The 27,089-nt window shown below is 37.1% G+C and overlaps 1 protein-coding gene across 1 annotated transcript in view; it reads right to left on the bottom strand.

Moving 5' to 3' along the window:
* Window positions 1-1,834: 1,834 nt before the first annotated feature.
* PIK3C3 (phosphatidylinositol 3-kinase catalytic subunit type 3) overlaps window positions 1,835-27,089 on the bottom strand; it is a 142,123-nt gene continuing 116,868 nt past the window's right edge. Inside the window, exons 22-25 of the mRNA XM_027068875.2 lie at window positions 26,400-26,568; window positions 21,002-21,092; window positions 11,515-11,640; window positions 1,835-2,189 (exon numbers count right to left, since the gene is read on the bottom strand). Of these exons, the coding sequence (XP_026924676.1) occupies window positions 2,175-2,189; window positions 11,515-11,640; window positions 21,002-21,092; window positions 26,400-26,568 (401 nt within the window). The 3' untranslated portion in view covers window positions 1,835-2,174. The remainder of the gene's footprint in view (window positions 2,190-11,514; window positions 11,641-21,001; window positions 21,093-26,399; window positions 26,569-27,089) is intronic.

Below are 27,089 nucleotides of genomic sequence, written 5' to 3'. Positions count from 1 at the left end.
TAAATCACTTTTCTTTCTGATGTAGGCTCACCACCCACAGCTAAAATACTCTCTGCAAAACCATGGCCACTGTCTATCCTCAAAGATGCTATTTCCTCACTCAGTACCCATCTTCCTTCTTAGAAAACTTTACTTCCCTTATGATTCTTACCAAGTTTGCACTGAATACAAGGTTATTCATGATCAACTCTCCATACCACTTGTCAGTGTTGGCCCTTATAGAATTCCTTATTAGTCCAAAAATAATTCATTGAGCCCTGCTATCAACATACTACTACCTATGCAAAGTGCAGGAAAGTTCATAAAGATGAGTAAGATGGGAGTTTTTACCTTAAACTTAGCTCAAACTAGTCAACAAATGAAGGCTCGAGGGTCAAATCTGGCCAAGTCCTCTTGTTACATGTTGTCTATGGCTGCTTTTTTCCCCTAACAGCAGAGTTGAGTTGTTGTAACAAAGATTATATGCTTTCCAAAGCTTAACATAGTTACTACCTTGGCCTTTTACACAAAAAGTTTGCCAAACCTCTGAATTGGGAGATGCAAGTATAACAATAATACCCACCTTTACTAAATGCCAATTAAAAGGCCATAAATAAAGAATTTTAAGAGTTCAGAAGGTTGGCCACTTTCAACAGGGCCATTTTGAGAAAAGTTTTCAGAGCCAATAGACATAGGACTCAAAGAAAGAGAATGCAGATGGGTTCAACACTTCATAACAACAGAAAGTGATAGAAACATGTGAAGCACAGAAAAAGCAAGAGAAGGATGGAGCTTCCAGCTCATGTGGGCATCAAGTCTCTAAAGATGATTTGCAGAGGCCCTTTCATCTTTTCTGGTTTTCAAGTCAGCATGTATGTTTTACACAAACCAAACTCCATGTGCCTCTAAGGATGTCTCCCAATTACGTGCTTGCTATCCAGCTGGTAACCTCATTCTAAAAGGGCAAGCTCACAGATAATGACGATGTGGTGACAAACAGATGTTGTAATTGACTGTACTCTCTGAAACACTGCCTCAATTTAACCTTCTAATCTTTCTGTCATCTGATATTTAATATTTATTCAAATATTATTTACTCAATGGAAGAATGAGACATTGTTTTTCTTCCAAAACAAAGTCACATGTGACTATGCAATGCATTAATTTGTAGAGATTATTAGTGTGTTACTCTTCTATTTTCAGATGTGCCATTTTCCCAAAGTTCCACGAGGAAAAAGGCTAGATGGATTAGCAGGACTTTTAGTCTTAAAAGACAAACAACTATCAGAAATAATAATCAATAATTATTATTAAATACAAACAATAATCAGGAAAGATATATTATATTAACAAGTCTAGGAGAGCTATTTCAAAAAGCTTTTGAAAAGTAAGTTTACATCAAAAAAGTATTTATTGCAGAAAGACAATTTATGCTTACATGTGTATGTAAAAATATCTTGGGCTCAATACTAACAGCTGTGTCATTGTTATCTTCTGGCCAGTGACTCAGATTGACATATTTGCATGTCTTGATTCATGTACTTACAAGCTGAGAACTGTGAACTAACTATAGTTTTCAAAAAAGATATATATTTAAAAATGAGAGAAAATGACTGTCTTATTTGAAGTATATGCAACTGTGGAACTTTTGTAAAAGAATGAGTCACAATATGTAAACCTTTAAGTACTATAGATTAGGCAAAAACAAACATGAGCAGGGGAGAAAGAGGGGGAAGAGAAGGAGGGAGAAGGGAGAGGCACAACAAAAAAGCCTTCTTAAGTGAGACAGTCCAAATTCATAACTGCTGTCTTGGTGTGAAGAGATGATTAAAAAAAAAAGAAAGAACATTTCAAACGCAGAGACTAAAATGTTTTACTATTTCAACATAAAATTCTTCCAGAACTCTCAAAGTATATACATGATCCTGGAATAAATTTTTCACTTCTTAGCTTATTAACAATGTGTACATTTGAAAATAAATATATACAGTATTTCAAAACAAACCCTTCAAGACAATATTTAGACAGGGACATCCAAGGAAATTGAATTCAGGCACCATGTAACATTTAGGATACATGGTATCTTGAAGATTAAATGTTCTCTTCCTTGTTACTCTGAAGTCTTCCTTATACAGAGGTTGCTTCTAAAGGAGTTCTCTTAAAGAGCCAAACATTTTGAGGTGCCAAACCCAGTTTCATTTTCTCCAGTACTATGAAAATTAAAAACAGATAAACAAGTAGTAATTAACATCAATGTTCACAAAGAAAGACAACAGAGTCTATAGTTTTAAAAAAAAATGCTTAGTTTTGTCATGACATTTTTAGAGACTGTGAAAACCTGTTGCTTATTCCACTTCATTGAGTGCAACCACTTTATTCCAGTACTGAGCTGGAATCAAATCAAAGAAAGTAGTCCTGAAAGAACAAGGAAGTCCGGTCAAGAGTTGTTTGGGGGCCAACATACAAACCGTGTTTGATTTTAAGATACCAAGTAAAAATAAAAGAAAACAATGCTTTTATCACCTATTTTTGTTACTTTTCTTCACAGTTACCTCAATATGGCTGATAAAGAGATCTGTGACACTGACCCTCTTTTCATTTTCTCTCTACATTAGCATTCATTGAAACTGAGAGGATGCTTACTTTTGAGAACTACTAAGCAAAAATAATCTGTAACAGTTAATAGTTGTCATTAACACGTACAGATGCCACCAACCACCACTTTCTCAGCACAAACAACTCTCCCTGTTGGGTGAACATACACTGAGTCATCCATAACTCATGTGCCATCTTATTCAATAAAATAGATGTTGGCCATTATCTCGGAGGAAATAAGAATGCTGTACATGTGAAACAAAATCTTGTTTCCGTGAACTTCACCTCATTATTACTCTGAGAAAAAACATGAGGGGGAAAAAAACTCACTGACAAGTATTTGTGGATGTGGATGTGCGTTCACATATATGTGTAAAAATGTCAAAGATGCTGACTGATTTTGGTCTGATATGATTTAGGGTGGCAATCCTAGTAAGAATATGGTAACATTCAGCTTTAATGCTAATAAGAGGAATGTAATTTCTGATTTAAGAAGCTGCATAGGGGGCACCTGGGTGGCTCAGTCAGTTGAGTGCCTGACTTTGGCTCAGGTCGTGATCTCGTGGTTTGTGAGTTTGAGCCCCGTGTCAGGCTCTGTGCTGACAGCTCAGAGCCTGGAGCCTGCTTCGGATTCTGTGTCTCCCTCTCTCTCTGCCCCTCCCTCTCTTGTGCACTGTCTCTCAAAAATGAATAAATGTAAAAAAAATTTTTTTAAATAAAAAATAAAATAAAAAGAAGCTGTATAGGGGCACCTAGATGGCTCAGTAGTTTAGGCATCCAACTCTTAATCTCAGCTCAGGTCTTGATCTCAGGGTTTTGAGTTTAAGCCCCATGCTGGGCTCCATGCTGGGCATGGAGCCTAGTTAGGGAAAAAAAGAAAACAAAACGATGTTTGAATATTTTCAAGAAGATGGTATCAGAGAAAATCAACTTCTTAAATGGTCCTGGGCACTTATATAAAATCACATACATTTATTTGGTGCCTACCATGTGCCAGGAATGCCTCAGGTTGTGTGAGAGTCCCCAAGTTACTTAAGACAAAAAAAAACAAAAAACAAAAAACCTGAAGACAAAATGCTCATAGAGAGAGTCACCACTCATATACACACACAAGCATATCCAAAAGTTGGGCAATGGTTGGGGAACTCATTCCTGGCAAAGAGCAAAGAGGTAGTGCTTGTGAGGGTTTGGGGGGAAATACTACGTATGGGAAATTGTCATGGGGGTAAATCATTAGAGTATAATACAAAAAGGACTCTTTTTAAGGCTGGTAGAAAATGATTAAAGCTGAAAATGCAGGTTAGAGCCAAATTGTGAAGGGTCCTCACCTGTTAGGAAGTCTAAATATCCTGAAAACGATAAAAAAACCACACAAGTGTATATATGTGTTTGTATGTGTGAGAAAAACACTGCTACTGAACAAACGGTCTATAATATATCTCCTAAGTACTTCAAAGTGTCTCTGTGAGAAAAAAGTTAGTAATACTACGTAGCAGAGCCAGTCCCAAAATGTTAAAACGCCCTGTACATTTGATGAATTTATAAAAAACAGTTAAATGTAACCAGAAGGGCAGAAAAACAAGGTTATGACGACTAACCTTCCTAAAAGCAGTTAATGAAGCAAACACACAAATCTCACCGTGGATGATACTCAAGTGTTTAAAAACTTTCCCCAGAGAAGAAATTAAGAATTTAAATTAAATTAAAGGAAATTAAATTTCTACAGATAAAAAGTAAACTGCAGGGCATTTTAGCTGAAAATTCTGCGGCATTCTGCTGACTGTTGCTATTATAGTAATTAACTGATCTTAAGACTTTAAAACATTTGGAATGCAGCAAGCTCCTCTAGTAGGTTTTTAAATGTCACAGGTTTTGATGGCTATTCGTGCCGTGGTGCTGACAGCAGTGCAACAGAGAGCACATGTGGGTCAATAAAATTCAAGCAAGACTGGTTTATGACCAACGTGCAAAATAAACGTTGTCCCACATTTACCATATTTACCTGGGAGTAACTACTCCCAATGGCTCCTTTTTATATCATACTCCATTGGCTGTCTGCACAGCTGACTTTTTCTTTCACTGGGCAGATGAAAGATCAAAGAAAAATTAAAGTTCATTTCTTTTTTTATTTACAAGTGTATTTTTTAAAACTCGCTACTCACAAAAAAATCCATTCACCTCCATTAAATTAAAGCTTTAACGTGTATCAAGAAAAACATGATTTAGAAACTACTGTCTATTTCTACAACCACAGGTCTGGGTTTGATTCTGGACTTTTGTCCCCTATTAACCACGAGACCTTGTGTATGTTATTTAACCTCAGACTCGGTTTTCTCATCGATGAAACGGGCCTGGTGATATACACACTTCACAGGTGTGAGGATTAAACAAGGCAATGCAGAGAAATCTCTTTACATAATTCCTGGTACATCCAAGTGTTCAATAGGCTGTAATTACTACTATTATTGCTGTTTCTTTGTTGTTAATTTTTATTCCTCCCAGGATAATTCAAACAAATTAGGAATAGATCAGATGGGGGACACAAAATGATATAAAATAGTTTTGTATGATATACTGGCATTATGATACTTAATTAAGCCACTGGTCTGGGAATCATCTGACTCTTTAGAAAATTATTTAATTAAAAAAAAGTTTGTTTCTTGAGAAAAATTTCTCTTTGGCTAAAGAATTTAATACTCTTTGTTTTGTTCAATAAAATATTTTATACTGTTGTCCTTTATTCCAAATGGTAAAATACGGTCCATATAACATAAACTCAGAAATGATGCTTTCTTCTCCTCTCTGCGGGCATCTTCTGCATCTATGCGCTCTCACGGGAGAGTAGAGGGTAGAGCAGGCACAGTGCAAACATCTACACTGTGGTCAGTGGTAAGGTCAGTACACAAAGGTAAAATAGCAACACAAAAAAACACGATTACTCGAGAAAAGCCCTTCACAAGGAAACACATTGCAGACAGTTATCTCCCCCAAAAGTCCAAAACAGGAAGCTTTTCCCTTAATACTGACGCAAAACAACTTGTTTCTCTGAGCAGCAGATGGGGCAGATAGATTGCCTGTACTCAGAAGCCGTGTTGTGCAAAACACGAGAATCTTCAATACTGGAATCACATGCAGCACAGTCATGGGAGACACTGGGTCTGAAACATTACCAAAGGAGCTCATCTCACATTTATTAGAGGACGTATGCTCTTCAGGAAAAACATCAGGTCAAATAACCACATTGTTTTTCTCCTTTCATTTTTCTTTTAATCCCCACAAGTATGTATAGTTGAATTCTCTCCAGTTAAAGGCACATAACTTTACCTCAAGTGTTAAGTTCAGGTGCCCCTCTGCTTGGACCTGTGCTTTTCCCCCTTGAACACCACAGGGGCTAAGTAAGGATTCTTGCCAAATGTATAGCAGTAATGTGTTCTCGGTATCTTGGGCTGGAATTTAGGCAAACTTTCTGAACCCGATCTGTTACTGCTTTACTCTCAGTCTGCAAAAAATGCACCTCTAAGTATTAAAATGATTGGAAACCACACCCCACTTTCTAGCCTTCTATCATCAATCGGTAAAGAGAGAGACAGGAGAAAGTAAAAACAGGGAAGAAATGGGTTGTACTGTGAGAGATCACCATCCAAAGGCCTAGTTTTAGTGCAGTAAGTGCCCCAAACTAAGTGACCTCTACCCTTCTGTGCAGCTAAGACTAGAAAGCCTTTTAAAGACCATTTCAGTGGAGACAAGAGTTCTGATGAAGCAATTACAAAGACAATGACCTAAATAAAAGTGTTTTTCAGTGGAAAATTTGTATCACTAATAGGTGGGTGTTGCTAGGCAACATATATTGCAGTGTTTAATCTCTACCCTTCCTAGCAAATGGTATGATGGAAGAAAATAAGGCTTTTCAGCATTGCAACATAATAGTTCTATGTGGCAATTTTGTGGTCTTCTTATAGACTATAATTTCTTTTATGCTGAAAAACTATAGTTTTTGTTAACATGTATCAATTAATTTATCTCCATTTTTAGAAAACTGTCCTACAATCCACAGTGATTAATAGGAATGCACTGAAATTAGCCAAACTCATTTAGCAATGTACATCTTTATAATAAATGCTTTGAGTGACCAGAAGAAACAGATGTTGGTCACCCGGATTTGCATGTGCAAATAATTTATTAGTATCACTACCTAAAAAAGATACATAGTCACTATTTAGAAAATATACTGCATTTAGGAGTGTGAGTTTCAAGAAGAAAATAAACTTCAGTTTAGATATAGCTATGCTTCTGTCATTTGATAATTTCAAAAGACTATGTGAAGTTAAAACTTTACTCAGTGTCTCCTGTAACCCTCAATGCCTAAAAAAATTCCAATGAAATCAAACATCCTTAGTTTATTCTTATTCTGATATTGTTTCAGTTGCACAAGAGTACAGACACAGGTGACAAATATATTTAAGGAAACCTCAGATAGCATGAGCATTTTCAAGTTCATCTCTTAGGATGTAGAAAAGGGGATATTCTGGTAAAGACCTGAATTTAATAAGTTAGGAAACATTTTATGTGGCTCAGCCTTCTCATTTATAAAAGAAGAGAATGTTAAAACTCACTTTTGTGGTTGTTAAGGATTATATCATATTAAAAAATAGCGAAGCACTATATGAAATACAAAGCTCAAATAAATAAAGTATGGCTATTGTTGTCTCAGACACTGTTATCTGTCATTATAAAGTAGACAGCTGAGAGAGATGGTCTAAAAATTTTTGTCTACATAAATATTCATGTTACATTAAACCTCCACTTTTACCTGTCTGGGATGATGCTGGTAGTATTAAGTCACTGGAATAATCCAGATATTTGCTCTTATTAATATTCATGCTGCTACAGCCTCAATTTTAGATAATAACACTATTTTGTTATCAAGAATCTATCCTAGCCCAAGAAAGTTTGTAACAACGAAGACCAAGTAAGATCAAATAACTATTTATCCAGGATTTCTAAGAAAATAGAAACCTAAAAGACTTAATACTTCTTTCCAAGAAATATAACCATCCATTAGTTCATATGTATAAAATGATCCTTCCCACATCTAAGAATACATCCATTTCTATTACCAATTTATCATCCATATTCATATTTTCTCTGTGAACATTAAAGGTATGTGTATCAACTCTTAGTTCTCAACAACCTTCATAATTTAACCATCAGTGCTGGGGGTTTCATTTACTTTTAGTTTTTGTAGTAGTCAGTATAAGCTTTATATATGGAAAGCAAGTGACCTTTGTACATCTCTGATTATAGATTAAATTTATATTAGTTTTTACCTCAATACCAATCACTTTACCGATGTGGAAACTGAGGCCCAGAGACATTGGTAAATGAAGGTGCCTCTATTACTACCTCCCCCAGATAATATGTGGTCCCTTTTTTTTAATCTAGCTTTCTGTCTCCTCTATTTTTAACACAGAATATTAAGAGAAAGAGTCTTTCTATTCTTAGATGGAGACAGCAATGCAAAAACAGGCATCTTATGTAATTGACAACACAATTTCAAAACTATAGTAAAGTATGCCACAAGTTCATTTACAGAACTTGAAGGCTCAAACTTTAACCTGGATTGTATCAAATAAGTGGTAGTTAAGCCTTCAAAGATGTAACACTTAATCCCTCTCCTCCCAAGAGAACACTCTATCTCTTGTTCCTGAGAACAGGGGCTGGCCTTGAGACTTGCTCTAAGAGGCCTGCTGCTTCTGTTCTCGCGTTCCTGTGGAGCAGCCAGTCACCATGCAGTAGAACAGCAGCCCCGGCTAGAGTCCTGAGTGGTGACAGAAGTGGAGAGGCCGTCTGGAAGAGCACCAAAGAGATGTGTGAAAACTTCTGGGCCCTTCAGACAAACCCAATCATGGGCTGAAAGCAGCTGAATAGTGAACCCACCTGACGTAACAAGAAACAAAAGAACCATGTGGTTGGACTCTGGCTGAAATCTTGACTAGAGAATTATAAGAAGTTTTTTAAGTTTTTTAAGCTAGGAAGTTCAGGTTTGTTACATAGCTAGAGATAATCTGAAATGAGGTGTTAGGCAGCTGCATTAATTTCAAGTGTGGAATTTTAGCTCCATTATATATGGTAAATAAATGTCCAGGAAAATAAGGGAGAAAAATGAGAAGCTTCAAGTATACAAGAAAGAAAACCCATGAAGGAGAGAAATTTGTACAGTTGTCAATAAGGACAGAGCAAAATAAAATATAAATAACCAACTCTAAAGGAAATGCAAAGACACAGAAGTTAAAAGTTTCTAACCTCAAACATGTTACAACTATTTGAGTATTAAAAAAGAAAAACAAAAGGTGTACATAGAAAAAGGCAGAGAGAGATGGGCGACTGAGTGGCTCAGTCGGTTAAGTATCTGACTTTGGCTCAGGTCATGATCTCACAGTTCATGAGTTCAAGCCTGGCATCCAGCTCTGTGCTGACAGCTCAGAGCCTGGAGACTGCTTTGGATTCTGTATCTTCCCCTCTCTGCCCCTCCCCCATTGTGCTCCATGTCTTTCTCTGTCTTAAAAAAAAAAATAAAAAGAGGGGCGCCTGGGTGGCTCAGTCATGTAAGCATCCAACTTCAGCTCAGGTCATGATCTAATGGTCTGTGAGTTCGAGGCCGGCATCAGGCTCTGTGCTGACAGCTCAGAGCCTGGAAACTGCTTTGGATTCTGTGTCACCCCCTCTCTGTCACTACCCCTCCCCCACTCACACTCTGTCTCTGTCTCTCAAAAATGAATAAACATTAAAAAAAATTTTATAAATAACTTAAAAAATAAAGGGAAAGAAAAAGGGAGAGAAAATAACAGGATTGCGTGGGCTATGCCACAGAAAATTTCATTAACACATAACATAAATAGTGGTGAGCAAATGTTGACAAGAGAACTGGCTTCAAAATACTAGATATGGAAGTCAGAAGATCTGGGTTCAAGTTTTGGTTCTGTCCCTTCTTTGTTAGCCACATGAAGATGGCTAAGTCATTAAACCGTTCTGGACTTCTATCCTATTCTATTGCTTCTATTGCTCTAAAACACTCTGCTGTATTATGTGTGGACTCAGATGCACCATTGGCTAGACAAATCACTTACATACCATCTGAATCACAGTTTATTCTCTTGAGAATTGACTGGATAGGATTAATAACCTGGGACGCAGAACTTGATTTGGTCCTTATAATAAAATATGACCTGAATTGGTGTTCTGGGAGAAGAAACTTTTTGTTAAGCCAGGAAAAGGGTATAGGCTAACATCTACAGGAAGACACCCCTTTAAGTTCATTGGATATTTTTTAAGTGGATAAGCCATTGTACTAATAGGTGAGTAACAGATATAGCCCTGACTTCAAGAAGTTTGCATTTTAGGAGTTATAAGACAAGAATCCAAATATCTATAATAGAGGGGCGCCTGGGTGGCTCAGTCGGTTAAGCGGCCAACTTCGGCTCAGGTCATGATCTCGTGGTCTGTGAGTTCGAGTCCCGCATCGGGCTCTGTGCTGACAGCTCAGAGCCTGGAGCCTGTTTCAGATTCTGTGTCTCCCTCTCTCTCTGCCCCTCCCCTGTTCATGCTCTCTCTCTCTCTGTCTCAAAAATAAATAAACATTAACAAATATCTATAACAGAAAGCAAATATAAGTGCAACTCAATAAGTTAAAAGTATTATAAATATCCAGAGGAAGATCAATCAAAGTGGCATTAAGAATACATCTTGGTGGACAGACTGGATTTGGTAAGCATAAGTTTACCAAAGATTCATTTTAAGAAAAGATGGATGTTCTGGTGCTGACGAAATGGCAGCTGCAAAGTAATCACAGAGACAGAAGAGATCAAAATATTCAGAGACAGTATTAGGGAAACAGCTTGGAAAGTAGCTTGGAATACAATCCTGGAAGGCCTTAAACTTCCAGAGACCGGTCTTCACTGTTAGGCAACGGGGAAACACTGCACATTGACATTAACAAGGGGGGCGAGAGGACAAAGTAAAACATTATATTGTGAAAATATATCTGATATTTAGAATAAAAAATGCTTACAGAAAAAAAAAAAGGCTAAAACAGAGAGAAGAGTTATAAAGCATTTTAGTTATCCAAGGTATCGTAAAGAGCAAAAAATGGATTAAAATGTTAGGAGTCCAAAAATGATAGAAAATGGTAATTAAAGAAATAGTTAAACTGGCAAGGCTTGGTGGTACAATGGTACCGGGTGAGGGAGAAGTCAAGCGGACAGGCTTTGAGCTTGGGTGATTAGTAAAATTACGAACAGAATATGCAAAGTGAGGAAGGGGTGCACAAGGAGAAGAGTGTGAGGGTAGGGGACAGAGGGAAAGAGGTCTTATTTTTCTGTTTGCTCACCATTTTCATAATCATCCTCATTATGAAATTCATAATGAAACCAGGCTTTAAACCTGAGGTTTAGCATCACAGGCTAGTGTGAAAAGGTCTCCCTCCCTCAGACATTTGTATGCAAGCTTCTGCTAACAGTAAGGCTACAGACAGACCTTTTCCATACATGATGCGCACTGCTTCACTCAGCTTCAAAACTCCTTTCCCAGCACTTCACCATTTGTGAAAACCCAACATGTGCTCAAGTCTCACTTGCCAAGGCCACCATTAGACCCATGATCATTCTCAAGGAAGGTTTACAATCACCACTGACGCCAAAGAACAAATACACCAATGCTAATACTCCACAATTTAGCTGACGACTAAGAAAATTTCAGTGGGCTGTTTTAGAATTGATAATGTACGCAGCATGTTCACAGTGGCTGGCTGCTGAGATGGCAAAAACGACTTGACAAAGAAAATAAGGAAAAGGCATCATTAGCAGGAGAAAAGTATGGCTCTCTGAGGACTCTGGGGTAGGACACGGGGAGGCAGAGATAAAGTCCACTGCACTGAGAACTTACCTGGGCAAACTTGTGAATCTGTTCTACCACTGCAGCAAAAAGAGCATGGACACTTTCATCAATCAGACTCTGCATGTAATGCACGGCCTCTTCATCAGACAGGTCTAGTCGGAATTTATCCTGAACCTATAAGATCATAGTATGTTAGTCTTGAGTGGGGGGGGGGGGGGGGTGGGGGGAGAACATACTTTGAAGAGACAGAACCAAATGGATACAGACGTTATTACAATATATTATGACTGATTTCTGTGACAAAGAAGTGTTTTATAACTTACAAGAAGTTCTGAAGTTATTATTCTTTTGAGTGTCAAAGTTTACTGTTTTTGCTATATGCTGTAAATCACCCTATCCTTGTTGGTTGTTACCTAGGAATAAACCTAACCAAAGATGTAAAAGATTTGTATGCTGAAAAGTATAGAAAGCTTATAAAGGAAATTGAAGAAGATACAAAGAAGTGCAACAACATTCCATGCTCATGGGTTGGAAGGATAAATATTGTTAAAATGTCAATACTACCCAAAGCAATCTACACATTCAACACAATCCCAATCAAAATTGCACTGGCATTCTTCTCAAAGTCAGAACAACCCTAAAATTTGTATGGAAACATAAATGACCCCAAATTGCCAAACTAATATTGAAGAAGAAAACCAACATGGGAGGCATCACAATCCCAGACTTTAGCCTCTACTACAAAGCTGTAATCATCAAGATAGTATGGTATTGGCACAAAAACAGACACATAGACCAATGGAATAGAATAGAGAAACCACAAATATACGACAACTAATCTTTGACAAAGCAGAAAAGAGTATCCAATGGAAAAAGACAGTCTCTATTTTATTTTATTTTATTATTATTTTTTTTAATGTTTATTCATTTTTGAGAGACAGAGAGAGACAGAGCATGAGCGGGGAAGGGGCAGAGAGAGAGGGAGACGCAGAATCCGAGGCAGGCTCCAGGCTCTGAGCTGTCAGCACAGAGCACGATGCAGGGCTTGAACTCACGAACTGTGAGATCATGACCTGAGGCGAAGTCGGGCGCTCAACCGACTGAGCCACCCAAGCGCCCCAAAGACAGTCTCTTTAACAAATGGTGCTGGGAGAACTGGACAGGAACATGCAAGAGAATGAAACTAGACCACTTTCTTACACCATACACAAAAACAAACTCAAAATGGATGAAAGACCTGAATGTGAAACAGGAAACCATCAAAACCCTAGGAGAAAGCAGGCTGCAACCTCTTTGACCTCAGCTGCAGGGATTTCTTACTTGTTACATCTCCAAAGGCAAAGGAATTAAAAGCAAAAATGAACTATTGGGACCTCATGAAGATAAAAAGCTTCTGCATTGCAAAGGAAACAATCAACATAACTAAAAGGTAACCGACATAATGAGAAAAGATATTTGCAAATGACATATCTGATAAAAGGCTAGTGTCCAAAATCTATAAAGAACTTATCAAGCTCAACACCCAAAAAGCAAATAACCCAGATAAAAAATGGGTAGAAGGCATGAACAGACACTTTTCCAAAGAAGACATCCAGATGGCCAACAGACACATGAAATGATGCTCAATGTCACTCATAATCAGGGAAATACAAATGAAAGCCACACTTGAGATACCACCTCACACCAGTCAGAGTGGCTAAAATGAACAAATCAGGAGACTGTAGATGCTGGCGAGGATGTGGAGAAATGGGAACCCTCTTGCACTGTCGGTGGGAATGCAAACTGGTACAGCTGCTCTGAATGCAACCTCAGTGTGGAGGTTCCTCAAAAAATTAAAAATAGAACTACCCTATGACCCAGCAATAGCAATACTAGGAATTTACCCAAGGAATACAGGAGTGCTGATGCATAGGGACACAGGTACCCCAATGTTTATAGCAGTGCTTTCAACAATAGCCAAATTATGGAAAAAGCGTAAATGTCCATCAACTGATGAATAGATAAAGATGTGGTTTATATACACAATGGAATACTACTTGGCAATGAGAAAGAATTAAATCCTGCCATTTGCAGCAACATGGATGGAACGGGAGAGTATTATGCTAAGTAAAATAAGTCAGTGTATCTTGAGAAACTTAACAGAAGACCATGGGGGAAGGGAAGGGGGGAACCAAGTTACAAACAGAGAGGGAGGAAAGCAAACCACACGGGACTCTTAAATACAGAGAGCAAACTGAGGGTTGATGGGGGGTGGGGAAGAGGAGAAAGTAGGTGATGGGCATTGAGGAGGGCACTTGTTGGGATAAGCACTGGGTGTTGTATGGAAGCCAATTTAACAATAAATTATATTTTTAAAAAAAGAAAAACTAAATAGTAAACATGATCTTAGGCCCTGCAAATTAAAAATAAAAAAACTGTTCTTTTAACTCAAAAGGGTGCTTTATTTTTTCACATTTTGAAGCTAGAACTACTGTGTAAGATTTAAAATGTGACATATTTATTAATAAATAATCTCCTTCACTTTATCCCTGTTGTTCATTATTAAATGGTTATACCAAGGTGAGATGATAATAATATTCTCCCCCACTGTTTCACTGCCTATAGTAGAACAGAAACTATGTTAGTCACCGGCAAAATCAACTGAAGTAGATCTTCCAAAAATGTCTCCCTTCCTATAGCAATTCCTTATACCTCTGCAAAGAACTACTTCAGTTGGTCTGTAATTTCCAGTGACAGAAATTTCTTTGTTTCATATTTATAGTTCCAGTTGATTCCCAATAACAAGAAGCACTAGAAAAATTAGTAGAAACATATGAGAATGGTTCCTAAAAAATAAAAGTCAATGTTATTGATGACCACTTTGTGTAAAACACTTCACATCAAGATTTCGCCTGACTCTGAGATAGCAGTGAAGTAGAATAGTATTTCCATCTAGAAGATGCAGAAACTGAGGCACAGAGAATTTATGAAGCCAACCCAAAGACCCTTAACTGATGGCAGGGGTCTCACACTTCCAGACAATCTCATGCCACTGCACGAGATTATACTCTACTCCTTTCTCCTCTTATAAGTGGAGATAATGCTTATAAGCATTATACTCTACTCCTTTCTCCTCTTATAAGTGATCCATATATACTTTGGAAAAAGCAGGCAAGGAGAAAATGATGTTTCCAAGCAGATAAAAAATGGTCGTATTTAGTATTTATTGTTAAGTATAGAATTTAACTACCAGAAAAATGAAGAAGGACACAGTACAACAACCATGGCCGTGGAATGGTGCTCATCTCTTTGCTAGATCGGAGGTATACCAAATGACCCAACAGCTCTGCAGCTTCAGGCTGGGAAGTACAAGAGAGGTGGGCATAAAGAGTGAAGGACGATTCGGCAGAGGGACATCTAAAGGTCTGGGTTTTCTTGTTTTTAATTTTTTTTTTTTTTTTTACGTTTATTTTTGAGAGAGACAGGGCATGAGCAGGGTAGGGGCAGAGAGCGAGGGGGAGACACAGAATCCGAAGAAGGCTCCAGGCTCTGTGTTGTCAGCACAAAGCCCGACTCGGGGCTCAAACTCGTATGACCTGAGCTGAAGTATGGCTCGTATGACTCATATGACCTGAGCTGAAGTAGGATGCTCAACTGACTGAGCCACCCAGGTGCCTCTGAAAGTCTATCTTGAATGAACTAGCTCTCCTATTTCTGAATCCCAATTAATGGCATATCTCTTCTTTGAATTTAATCCTTTATTTTCCTTGACTTAGAAAGGTGTCTGACAGGTCTGGAACTATTTTTAAAAGCATCAAAAAACTACAGATCAGAAGAATCAGAACTTCAGCCAATTGATCAAAACTTAAATGCTTGTATATGCGCTTGCAACACAAACAGAATATATATATTTGGCATAAAAAGATGTTATTTACCAAATATGAAAAAATAATCTTTTATAACAATGAAGTTAAGGTTAACTGCATATAAATGGTTGATTTGGTATCACATATACTGACCGGCCTACTTGGTATTGTCCCCTAGGTCCTTAAGATTCTAATCATTTTCTTCAAGCTATATTCTCTTTGCTCTTCAGATTGTATACGTAAGCTCTATTTATATGTGTGCATGCACACAAACATGCACAAACACAGTCTCTAACATTCCAATTAGTACTAAATATTGAGTTTGTCTTCAATGACCTTTTGATGTACACTCTTCTTGCATCCACACTCTCAGGGGTGTAGAGCTATTCCCCACACAACACACATTTCTAGACTAACCTATATTGTCTTTGGGGGCGACTGGGTGGCTCAGCTGGTTAAGCGTCCAGCTTCAGCTCAGGTCATGATCTCATGGTTCATGGGTTCAAGGCCTGTGTGGGGCTCTGTGCTGACAGCTCAGAGCCTGAAGCCTGCTTCAGATTCTGTCTCCCTCTCTCTCTTCCCCTTCTCCACTCATACTCTGTATACTCTTTCTTTTAAAAAATAAACATTAAGAAAATAAATTTAAACTATTTTGTCTTTCATAAGGAGCACATAGATATCATTTATACTTAATCTTTACCCTTTGTCTCTGAAAGCTCAAAACACATCATTGCGAAACTAATTTAGCATTCGTTAATAAATACTTTTGCTTAAAACAATTTAGTGTTTAGCATCTCTGAAATAAGAGTAACTTTCATTAAAATAATAAAAGCAGACACTTCCTATTAAAATTTTTTATTTAAATTATTAGAATAAAAAAATTTTCCTTGTAATAATTATTCAATCACAAAAGTTATTACAACAAAGGAACACTTTTCATTCATCAAGGTGAAAAAAAGAGTTTTAATCTAAACAGTATTTCCTTGCTGAGTTCATTTGATTACCTGAACTGCATTAGAATAATAAAAAAAATCCCTTAATTGAATAAAAACCAGAATTTAAAATAAAGAGTAATTAAAAAGAAAAATGATAAAAACTGAAACCCCCATCCAACTACTGCTAAAAGAGAATCAATGCTATAATTGTTTGTGATAGGACACAAGACTGCTAAAGAAAAATGACACCTACATTACCAAAACTCCCTAAGAGTGGATATTATGGCTTATATGCTTTAATAAACATAACTTGTAGGCACCAAGGAAATTTAATTTTACAGGTCATTCGAAACAGATCTTCAATTTGTAGATTTTCAATTATACATACACATATTCATTATAAATATGTGTATACATACAAATATGTATACATACAAATATATATGTATATAATTTTTTTTGTTTTACAGATTAGTCAAAGATCAATTTAGAGAAAGAACATATCCCTTTATTCTTCAACACAAAACAGTATTATCTTGTTAAATTCCTTTGAATAAACTCATTACCACAATTTAAAAGATTTATTACTCATTTAAAGAAAAACACAAATGAAAAAGCACTGCTAAGTGGTGATGTTTATCCATTAAACTATTCTATTTCTCTTTCTTTCTTTTTTTTTTTTCTAAATAGAGACTCACCTGTATCGAAAAGCTAAGAAAATTCAAAACTCCCTGTAGATAGGCAATTGCCTTTTTTCAACACACTCTCCCTGGTAACAAAGTGAGTAATTTGCTAGGAAAGATAGTTTTGTTTTGTTTTTTTTTTAATTGAAGTACAGTCAACATACAATGTTACATCAGTTTCTGAATACACAGGTCTTTCTTTTATCTCAAATATCTTAACTTCCTTTTATTCACTAGGACAATCTAGTCGGAGAGAGCTAAGAAATCTTATTTCCATACCACAGGTTCATAAAATACCTTTTAATTTATTCAGAAAGAGCTGACAAACCTAACTGGTGAGGCCCTTCCTGGCCACAAATCCTAAAATTTTCAAAATCAATGCCAACTCAACATTTCATTTTCCCCTCACTTTTATTTTTTCTCTAAACACTAATCACTATTAATATGTTACATATTTTAACTTACTTTATCCTGTTTCTTTCCTGTTTCCCTTATTAGAAGGTAAGCTCATTGAAGGCAAGAAATTTTATTTTATTATTACTATAACTCAAACAATAAGATAGTGCTTGAGACATAGTAAATCTAAATAGCTCAATAAATACTGTTGAGTGAATGAATGAAGTAGAAAAAATATTCATGAGAAGGATAAAGGTAAATGTAGGAGAATAATCACCCTTAGACTAGAGGAAGGCAGGTAGGGTGCAGTTCAACACTAATGACTGTTTTGATCCATTAATAAAAGAGGATTTAAAGCAAATAGGGCAAAATGTTTAAATACAGATGGTGATTACTGGGTGTTTGTTACATGAGCATCTGTATTCTTTATGATTTAAGTAGTTCATATAAAATTTATTGAAAGAAAAAACCAGTATGATCTGTTTGCTCATTTTTGAAAATTAGTCTATCCATTATGCTTTGGTTATATTAGCACTACAACAGTTTGCATTTATCAATATGCATTATTTTTACTAGACTACTTGGATAACTTTGTCCTAAATTATTAAAAGGATTAAAGCAACTTCTGTGCAAGCTTCCCACAGCATATAGCAAAGACTGGCACACTAACCTACTACTACCAGATACTTAACTGATGTCTGTGATTGATGACCATGTGTTTAAATCATTGTGATTCCATCTCACATTTTTTGGGCAATTGGGTTTTATAAGAAATGAACAAATCTCATCAACAAAAATATTATGTATCCCATCTATAAGTATTCAATTTCAAAAATTAAAACAAAACTGATATATACTAAATTAAGTTAAGGAGACAGGAAAATATTGTTGTACTTTGTTAGGATTACTCTAATAATTTAACTAATCTCTCCTTCTCTCAGCTTCAAATTGCTACACTCTATTTCCCTAGTTGGCTTCTATTCATGAGGCCAACACAAAAATGTTCCAAGTGGTAAGACTTCGAAGTAATGTTAGCAATTGTTATTCCAACAAGGTATAAAAATCTACACTTTTTCTGTTTAATGTTTATTTATTTTTTGAGAGAGAGAAAGATAGCATGAGCTGGGAAGGGGCGGGGAGGGGGGTGGTGCAGAAGATCCAAAGCAGGCTCTGTGCTGACAGCAGAGAACCCGACATGGGGCTCGAACCCACAAGCTGAGATCATGACCTGAGCCAAAGTCGGACACTCAACCGACTCAGCCACCCAGGCGCCCCAAATATTTACATTTCTTAAAAAATGAAATATATGAAACATAAATTTTAGCCTATTCCAGCATAAGTTTACAACATTATCAGGACTTTAATGTCAAGTGTATGTTGCAAATAATTACTTCATATTCTTAATAAAAGAGCAGAAAGCAAAGAAAACCTTTTATGAAATACCCTTTTGAGGAGATATTTGGTGAAATACATTTTTTTCAAGGTTCACTTAATTGAAATCAGAAAACAGCTAAGGAGTATCCATCTAAAGGCAAACAACTAATACATACATGCATTTTTTTCTTCACAAAATAAGTTACTTCTGTGTTAAAAGATAGGGCCGCAAAGACAACTGTTAACAAAAGGTCACTGACCTTATACAGTAAAATCATGACTTTCTAAAAGAGAAATAGAAGATCTAATAAGAACAAGAACGACATAACTTAATTGGCAGAAGAAACTGGAAGACTCAGTTTGACAAACACCGTTAGAGAATTTTCATAATTTGACTTCTGAACACAAGTGAAGTTAGGGAAAAGTGAATATATAACCAGAGATAAATGGATTTAAAATACACAGCAAAACAAATCCTGAATATATCAATGCAAAAAACAAAAACAAAAACAAAAAAATAATAGTATTTGGAATCTAGTGCACCCATCAATTATAGTCAAGGAAATTTTAAATTTTCATCAACCAATTACTTTTCTTGATGACCAGGTTTAGTCCATAAATAAAAAATAAATGACAAAAATAAGCCACGCCAAAAACCAGTGTGATAAGTAGTCTATTTCCTAAGGGGAAAAGGGTGTTTATTGAAACAGTGCTTGGGGATACAATAATAAATGCAGTTTTAATAAGAGGATAATTTACTTAAAAGACTGAACAATATTTACATTAAAACCCCTCACTGTTTGTGACAGACTTATAAAACCAAGTAAAAGGGATTCTCATTTATGTTTGCAATTGTCTGAATATTTGTGTCTCCTCCAAATCCATGTTGAAATACTAATGCCCGATGTGAAGATATTAGGGTAGAGCTTTGGGGAGGCACTTAGATCATGAACATGGGACCCTTATGAATGGGATTGGTGCTCTTAGAGATCCCACAGAGCTCCCTAACATTTTTTGCCAGATGAAGATATAACAAAAAGTCAACCCAAAGAGGGCTCTCACCTGACCATACAAACACCCTGATCTCGGACTTCCTGATTCCAAAACTATAAGAAATTTGTTTCTCTGTTGTTTATAAGCCGTCTAGTCTCTAGTACTTTCTTACAGCAGCCCAAATAGACTAAGACAATGTTCAATCCAGAGGAATCTGGAGTTGGTTCGGAGTCGGTTATGTCAGAACTTAGAGCTTTTTGGTTCCAATTATTATTTTCAACCACCACAGAGACTCCATCTCAGAGACTGCTACTGTCCTTGAGTAACTGTATACTTCTGCAAGGTAAAAAGTTTTACTATCTTTCTTTCAAGTTCAATAATGATTATCATACTGATATTGAAGGCGATCTTACGTTATTCTCTGGATATAAAAAAAAAGCACTTCATATACACCACCCCCAACACGCCCGCTGAATCAGAGAATCAGAAGCTAATTCAGATAAAAATCTTCAAATCTGTTGCCCTTCCTCCCATCTCTTGTTAGAATTCATGGTAAAACAGGGGCACCTGGATGGCTCAGTTGGTTAAGCGTCTGACTTCAGCTCAGGTTATGATCTCGCGGTTTGTTGAGTTTGAGCCCCACATCTGGCTCTGTGCTGACAGCTCAGAGCCTGGAGCCTACTTCAGATTCTGTGTCTCCCTCTCTTTCTGCCCCTCCCCCATGTTCTGTGTCTCAAAAATAAATAAATGTTAAAAAACAAAAACAAAAACAAGAAACAAAGAATTCATGGTAAGGCAAGTCTGAATCACTGTTCACCTACATGACAACTACCCTTTTTTCTTCTCTTTGGAAGCTGAGTTAAAGGGGATGTCTCTACTTTGTTGACATGGAAAAAAACTCTGGTAACCAAGGTATGGATGGGAAGGATATAGAATGGCTTGTCCCAGACAGGATTATAATATTTTGTCTCTGATCCTTAGCGTGTATAGCCTGTGAGTGCCAGGCATCAGATATCGTATCAGGACTATTAAAGGAGAGCTACAACTTTCTAAAAAAAAGAGCAATGGTTGCAGCAGTAATCTTTCTCTGTAGATGCAATGACCTAGTCATGTGACTGTGGGTATGAACAGAGCTGGCTGCATGGACCTAAGAGGCTGTTGTGTTCTGGAAGGTAAAAAATAATTATACAATAGCTCTTTTTCTTAATTTATGTTACTTAAGAGTCTAGAGCCAGGGACATCAAGGGGAAATGGGTTATTAAAACCTTAACATCTTTTATATATAAAAAGTAGAAAACATAAAAGTTACCTTTTTCACAGTTTTATCTGGTTCAAGAGCAATATCTGGAATGTTTGCATCCACCATCAAGGAAAACAAGTTCAATATCAGGTTAGAATACCTAGAGAGTGGGAAAGAAAGAAAAAACAGCAGTGTGTTAGAATTTTTCAGCTTCTTCTCCTGTCAAGAATATCCCTAGAGGTACCTGGGTGACTTAGTCAGTTGAGTTTCCAAATCTTGATTTTGGCTCAGGTCATTATCTCAGGGTTGTGGGATCGAGCCCTGTGTCAGGCTCTGTACTAAGCATGGAGGGTGCTTAGAATTCTTTCTCTCTCTCTCTCTCTCTCTCTCTCTGCTCTTCTCCCCTGCTCGCTCTCTCTCTCTCCCCCTCTCTCAAAAAGAAAATAAAAATAAATGAATAAAAGCTCTCACTGGCCATCTCGTAGGGACTAAGAATGGAGGTAGGGAAACTATTTCACAGATGTCCAGGTAGAAAAGAAACAATATGGATGTTGTCTGGATGTACTTTGGAGATGGAGTGGATGACACTTGCTGATGGTTTCAACGAGCAAGGGAGAGGGGGCAGAGGAACTGAATGTTACTAAGGATTCAGCCTAAGCAATGGGAAACTACTATTCACCAAAATAAGACAGAATGAACAAAGAGCAGGATTTGGGGCTGAGGATCAGTAATATTCTGTTTTAGACATATTGAGTTTGAAATGCCTACCAGACTCTTAGTCAAGACATCAAGTAGGCAGTCAGAGAACTCAGGGGGGATATCAGGGCTGATGGTATTAGTTCAAAACACCAGCATTTGGTTCCTAACTAAAGCCACGGGTCTGGATGAAAATACTGAAAAGGAGTTTAGGGGGAAAAATGATCCAGAACTTAATTCTAGACAGTTTAATATGTAAAGGTCAGACAGAAGAGGGAAGAAATCAGGAAAGAAGCAGAAGTGGTCAGCAAGGCAAAAAGAAAACAGAGGAGCGGGTTATACCAAATCGAAAAAAGGTTTTCAGGAACAAAGGGGTGCTCAACTGTGTCAAGTGGCAAGAAAGCAAAGTGGCCACTAGATTTGGTATAGGTGACAGTTTATCTCGATAAAATTAGTTTTGATAGGGTACATCTGGAAGTCTTACACTGAAGGAAGAAAAGGAAGGTTAGTGGAGACATTGAGAAAGACTTTTTTTTAAATTTTTTTTTAATGTTTATTTTTGAGACAGAGAGAGACGAGAGTATGAGTGGGAGAGGGTCAGAGAGAGAGAGAGGGAGACACAGAATCCAAAACAGGTCCCAGGCTCTGAGCTGTCAGCACAGAGCCCGATACGGACTCGAACCCACGAACCGTGAGATCATGACCTGAGCCGAAGTCAGACGCTTAACCAACTGAGCCACCCAGGCACCAAGATAGACTTTTTTAAAGCAAATGGGCGTGAAAGAGTAAAGAACTAGGGCAGAAGTACAATGTCTAGGACTATCCCAGACTTCTCCCCACCAGACAGACGCCGGAGGTTCTCACCTAGTTGTGACAACCAAAACTGTCTCCAGACATTGTGAAATGTGCTTTGGGGAAAAGGGGAGTGTAAAACAGGTCTGGCTGAGAACCGCTACTTAAAACCAATGGTGAGAACACCATGGCTGTTGGAAGTTTCTTCAGTAACGTACAGCTGTTGCACTGTACACATGAGACAGGAAGGAACAGAGTTGTGATTAGAGATGAAGTGTCAGCAGGTGAGGTTATTGGACTGGATAAAAATGTGTAAGAAAGTTTAGAGAGAAGGGCAGTGATTATAGCTTGAGGGCATAAAATTCAGTGGGGAAAAGAGAAAAGTGAGAATATAAGGCAGATTTAGTATGGTGTAATTTTATATGGTGTAATGGTGACTGGACATTATCAGTGAGGTTGAAGTCTTCCAGGAAGGAGTATAATCCAAAAATGAGCTGCAAGGATAGACGATGTTGGTCAGAGTGGAAAGCTGGTGATTGAGATTTTGGAGGGGTAAATTAATGTTATTCATGAGAGGCAGTAGACAAGGCTGGTTCTACATGAAGAGGACAAGACACTCAGAGGTCAGGTCATGGCTGGGCCACTTATGTGAATGTGGAAGTCACAGCAGTAGTCTTGAAGTAGACAATACAAGTTTTCAAGGAATAGAGCATGACAGACAGACACCTGACTTTTAGCAATGGGGAGGATACCTATTGGTGTGATCTCCCAGTGTGTGTGTCTATGCTTTTCTTCCTTAAGAAAGCAAGGAAAGAAATCATTTGGAAGTTGCAGCAGGGAGCAAGGGGGGCACCAAGCCCTTCTCTAAGCTCTACAATATGTAGGACATGGAAATAAAGAAGATCCACTTGAGAGGGCTGCAAGGACCATGGCATCAGCAGAGTACAGCCACCTGCTATGTATTATGTCATGAATAAAATATGCTCTTTCTATGAACCCTCAATTACTTTTACTCTCCTTTGTTGACCATACAGTTTTTTCCCATCTTGTCATAAGGGAATCTCAGGGTAAATTCAGAGTAATATTTTAGAGGTTCTCAAAACTGGCTGCCCACTAGATTCACCTGGGAGCTTTTTAAAAATATTAATGCCTGAGCCCAATCCCATACCAAGTAAATCAGATGGGCCCCCAAACTATTTTCCCCCTAAAGTTCCCCCAGGCAATTCTAATGGATAGCCAGGATCCATGTTAAAATGTTTGTTTTTGTGGAAACATATGTGTGTTTCTTTTTAAAAAGGCAAATATTAATGTTTTCTGGATTATCTGTTGGTTTTAAGTTAACCACCCATGCTTCTATTATTGTAGCAAAAGGAAACAAAATGTAAATAAGGAATAGTCTATAAGAAGCTTAAACATTCAATTATTTTGTAGAACATCTGTCACAACCTTAACTTTTACACCTGCTGCTATGAACCTGCATTTTCCATTTAAGATAGGGTGAGCGACCCCAAACAGAAAGTATACATTCTGAGTAGTCATTCAATATCCTACCCAGAAAATAGATTTAAAGGTTACTAGAAATCTTTAAAACCAGTATCAAGAAAAAATATAAGGTCATACAAAGATGGTCTAAATTTTTCAGTGAAAACCTTTAATATTAAAAATAGGAATGCATGTAATTAATAGGTATTATTTAGTAAAAGATAATAATATATTTTGTTACATGAAAATCATAACACCATAAAATGTGTTCTAACATCTATACAGTTGTAAGCATTCACAACTTAGTTCAAAACAGACTGCTCTACTTATGTGGTCAAATATTAGTAATGGTTTCTTGTTGCAGGAAATGAGCAACAATTAACAAAAACCATGAAACCAAACCCTAATAATAAAAGTGTCAAGTAACCTTAGCTCCAAACTGACTCAACTATCAGGTTAATTCTCATGTCATAAAGAAAAATTTTTACTAACAGAACCATATTCCAAAATACAACATTAAAAAATAAATGTTGATCCAAATATTAGGGTCCAGCTGATCTTAACCAAAGTATAGTGACATTTAAAAACAAATAAAAAATAAAAGTTTTCATAACTTAACATAAAATTATTTAGATTACTCTGTGATTTTTCTTAGCAGTGATAAAAGTTAACTTTGGCTCCACATTAATAACCTGCCTCTGTTTTTTCCATTCTACTGAATTGCTACTAATCCATTATCAATGACAGTTTATAAAGCACATTGTTTTCCTTCTGCTTTCAGTAAGACAGAGCACCCCTGACATTTCTCTAGTTATCATTTCATATCATTGTCTGCCTCCTTACCGAGAATGCCATGGTTCCATCTAGCTTTTAGGAGGCTTGGACTATTTTAAATTAAAAATCCCAAGATATTAAAGTGGAACTTTCATCTCTCCGAAAGTGTTTCTGCATCACCAGACAAATCACAGAGCACCCATCTTCCATTATTGTTTTAGCATTTCTGAAAGCAAAACTGAGTCACTCTGCCACCTAAAGGATAAATAGTGTGACTGTTTGTAAAATGCACATCAGAGTTTGTGACACATGGTACAGACTGAGTTAACAATGAAGGCCTAATGAGTCACTGCCAAGATGCAATCTAATTAATAGTGTACAGCCACTCTCTTAGGACCAACTGCATCAACATCGTCCAGGAACATGGTCTCAACCCAGATAAGAAGCAGAAATTCATTTAATAACCATACACTGGGAGTCTTACGTTCTAACCATATGAGTAACAGGTTATAAAGACAAATAAGACAGAACCCATGTGCATAGGCAGCTCACTGTCTACTGGTTATAATTTCATCTGGAAGAGGTGAAAGAAGGTAGTAGGTCTCCTGGGCTGGGAGTTTTCATTGGACTAAGAATATTCATTTTTGCAAAGTTAAGTTGAAAATGGATTTAGAGTCAAATGATCCCGTCATTTTTGACTAACCATCAGAGCCATGTCCTAAATTTAACTAACCTGACTTAATTTACTTTTTTCCTGATGATATATGATGTTACAAGTTCTAAGTAAACCAGGATGAAGAAAGCAGAGATGGAATGGCATTGGAGAAGAAAGAAGGTATAGAGAAAAATCAACCTTTTTCCTTCAGCAAAATGACTGATGAGGTGTTAAAAGGAGACAAAATCATGTGTAACATTTATTACTCCATCATTTAACAAACTTCTGAATGCTCCTGAAGAGCAACCAAAACCAAGGCTGACAAAGTTGCTAAAGAATAAAAATGAATGGATTAATATCACTTTAAATAAGCTAAATGCTTCATTCTTTGATAAAAAAGTGGGAAGTGAGCTTGGGAGAAGTTAAACAACTCAATATCGTGATTATAATCCTTCCAGACTGGCTTCAGGGAGATGTGAATGGTTATGAAGCTTCTTAATTTTTTCTCTATTCCAGCACTGTCAAAGAACACAGTATATTTTATTAAAATGATATTAACCCACTGATTTTGAAGCTTCCATATTTGCCTAATCTTGTGTAATGTCAGCTTCTTGTTTGGTGGATTTAGCAATCGAGTATTTAGTAGGAAAGCAGGAGAGTCTTCTTTCTCTTGCTATCAGACTGTTTCCCAAAACAGACATCAAACGTATATTAAGAAATACCAGGGCACCTGGGTGGCTCAGTCGGTGGGGTGTCTGAATTCCGCTCAGGTCATCTCACAGTTTGTGACTTCGAGCCCCGGAGCCCTGCAATCGGGTTGTGCGCTGACAGCTCAGAGCCTGGAGCCCGCTTCTGATTCTGTGTCTCATTCTCTCTCTGCCCCTCCCCCACTTGTGCTCTGTCTCTCAAAAATAAATAAATGTAAAACAAAAAAAAATTTTTAAATACATTTGTCTGTGTCATTCTGAGAGAGAGTGATGTGAAAGAATGTATACATTGGAAAAACCCCTTTTCTTACTCTATGAAATGAATTTATCTAAATTCTTTATGCCAAGCAAATCAACTTACCTTCGAAGGTGGAGGAAAGCCGTGTAACACTGTTTACGAAACTCTTGGTACTGCTCACTCTGGGTGCCCCCCATTCCTTCTACCATTTCTTTATTCAGCTTCATTGGAGGAGGAAGAGGCTTTGGATCCCGACCCAAAATATATCCAAAGTCTATGTGGAAGAGTTTGCCTGGATGTTGATAAGAAACTCATTTGTTATCTTTAAAAACTGAGAAGGGAATATGTCATATTATCGTATGTGCAGTGTCTCTTCACAACGAATACTAAGTCATGATGAAGTCTATTCAACTGTTGAATCCTCTACAGCCAGGCTCAGGTGTGGCCTTAAGAGCATACTGCAGTTCACTGTAACGCAGTTATTCAAATGAAACTTCAGTTAAAATAATATCATAGTAATATTAATCTATATTCTACTTCAAGATCTCCAGAATCAAAGACAATCAAAGGCTACATAACTTAAGGTACTAGCAGAAATTAGTGTCCTGCAGCAAATTTCTCACCCTGAAGTTTACACAAACTCCATTCATACAGCGGAAGACCATTTCTTTTAAGTATTTCTGAAACGAATCCTTTAACTTTTCACTTGTAAGTATTTCTGAAACGAATCCTTTAACAACTTTTCACTATTCCCTTCACAAAAAAAAAAAATCCCCCAAACTGCAAATTATATTCTTCGCTTCTTCTAAACCA

Source organism: Acinonyx jubatus, chromosome D3, assembly GCF_027475565.1.
Source record: "Acinonyx jubatus isolate Ajub_Pintada_27869175 chromosome D3, VMU_Ajub_asm_v1.0, whole genome shotgun sequence".
Lineage (NCBI taxonomy): Eukaryota > Metazoa > Chordata > Mammalia > Carnivora > Felidae > Acinonyx > Acinonyx jubatus.
The sequence above is the reverse complement of the archived record's forward strand: the minus strand, read 5'-3'. Positions and strand labels throughout refer to the sequence as shown.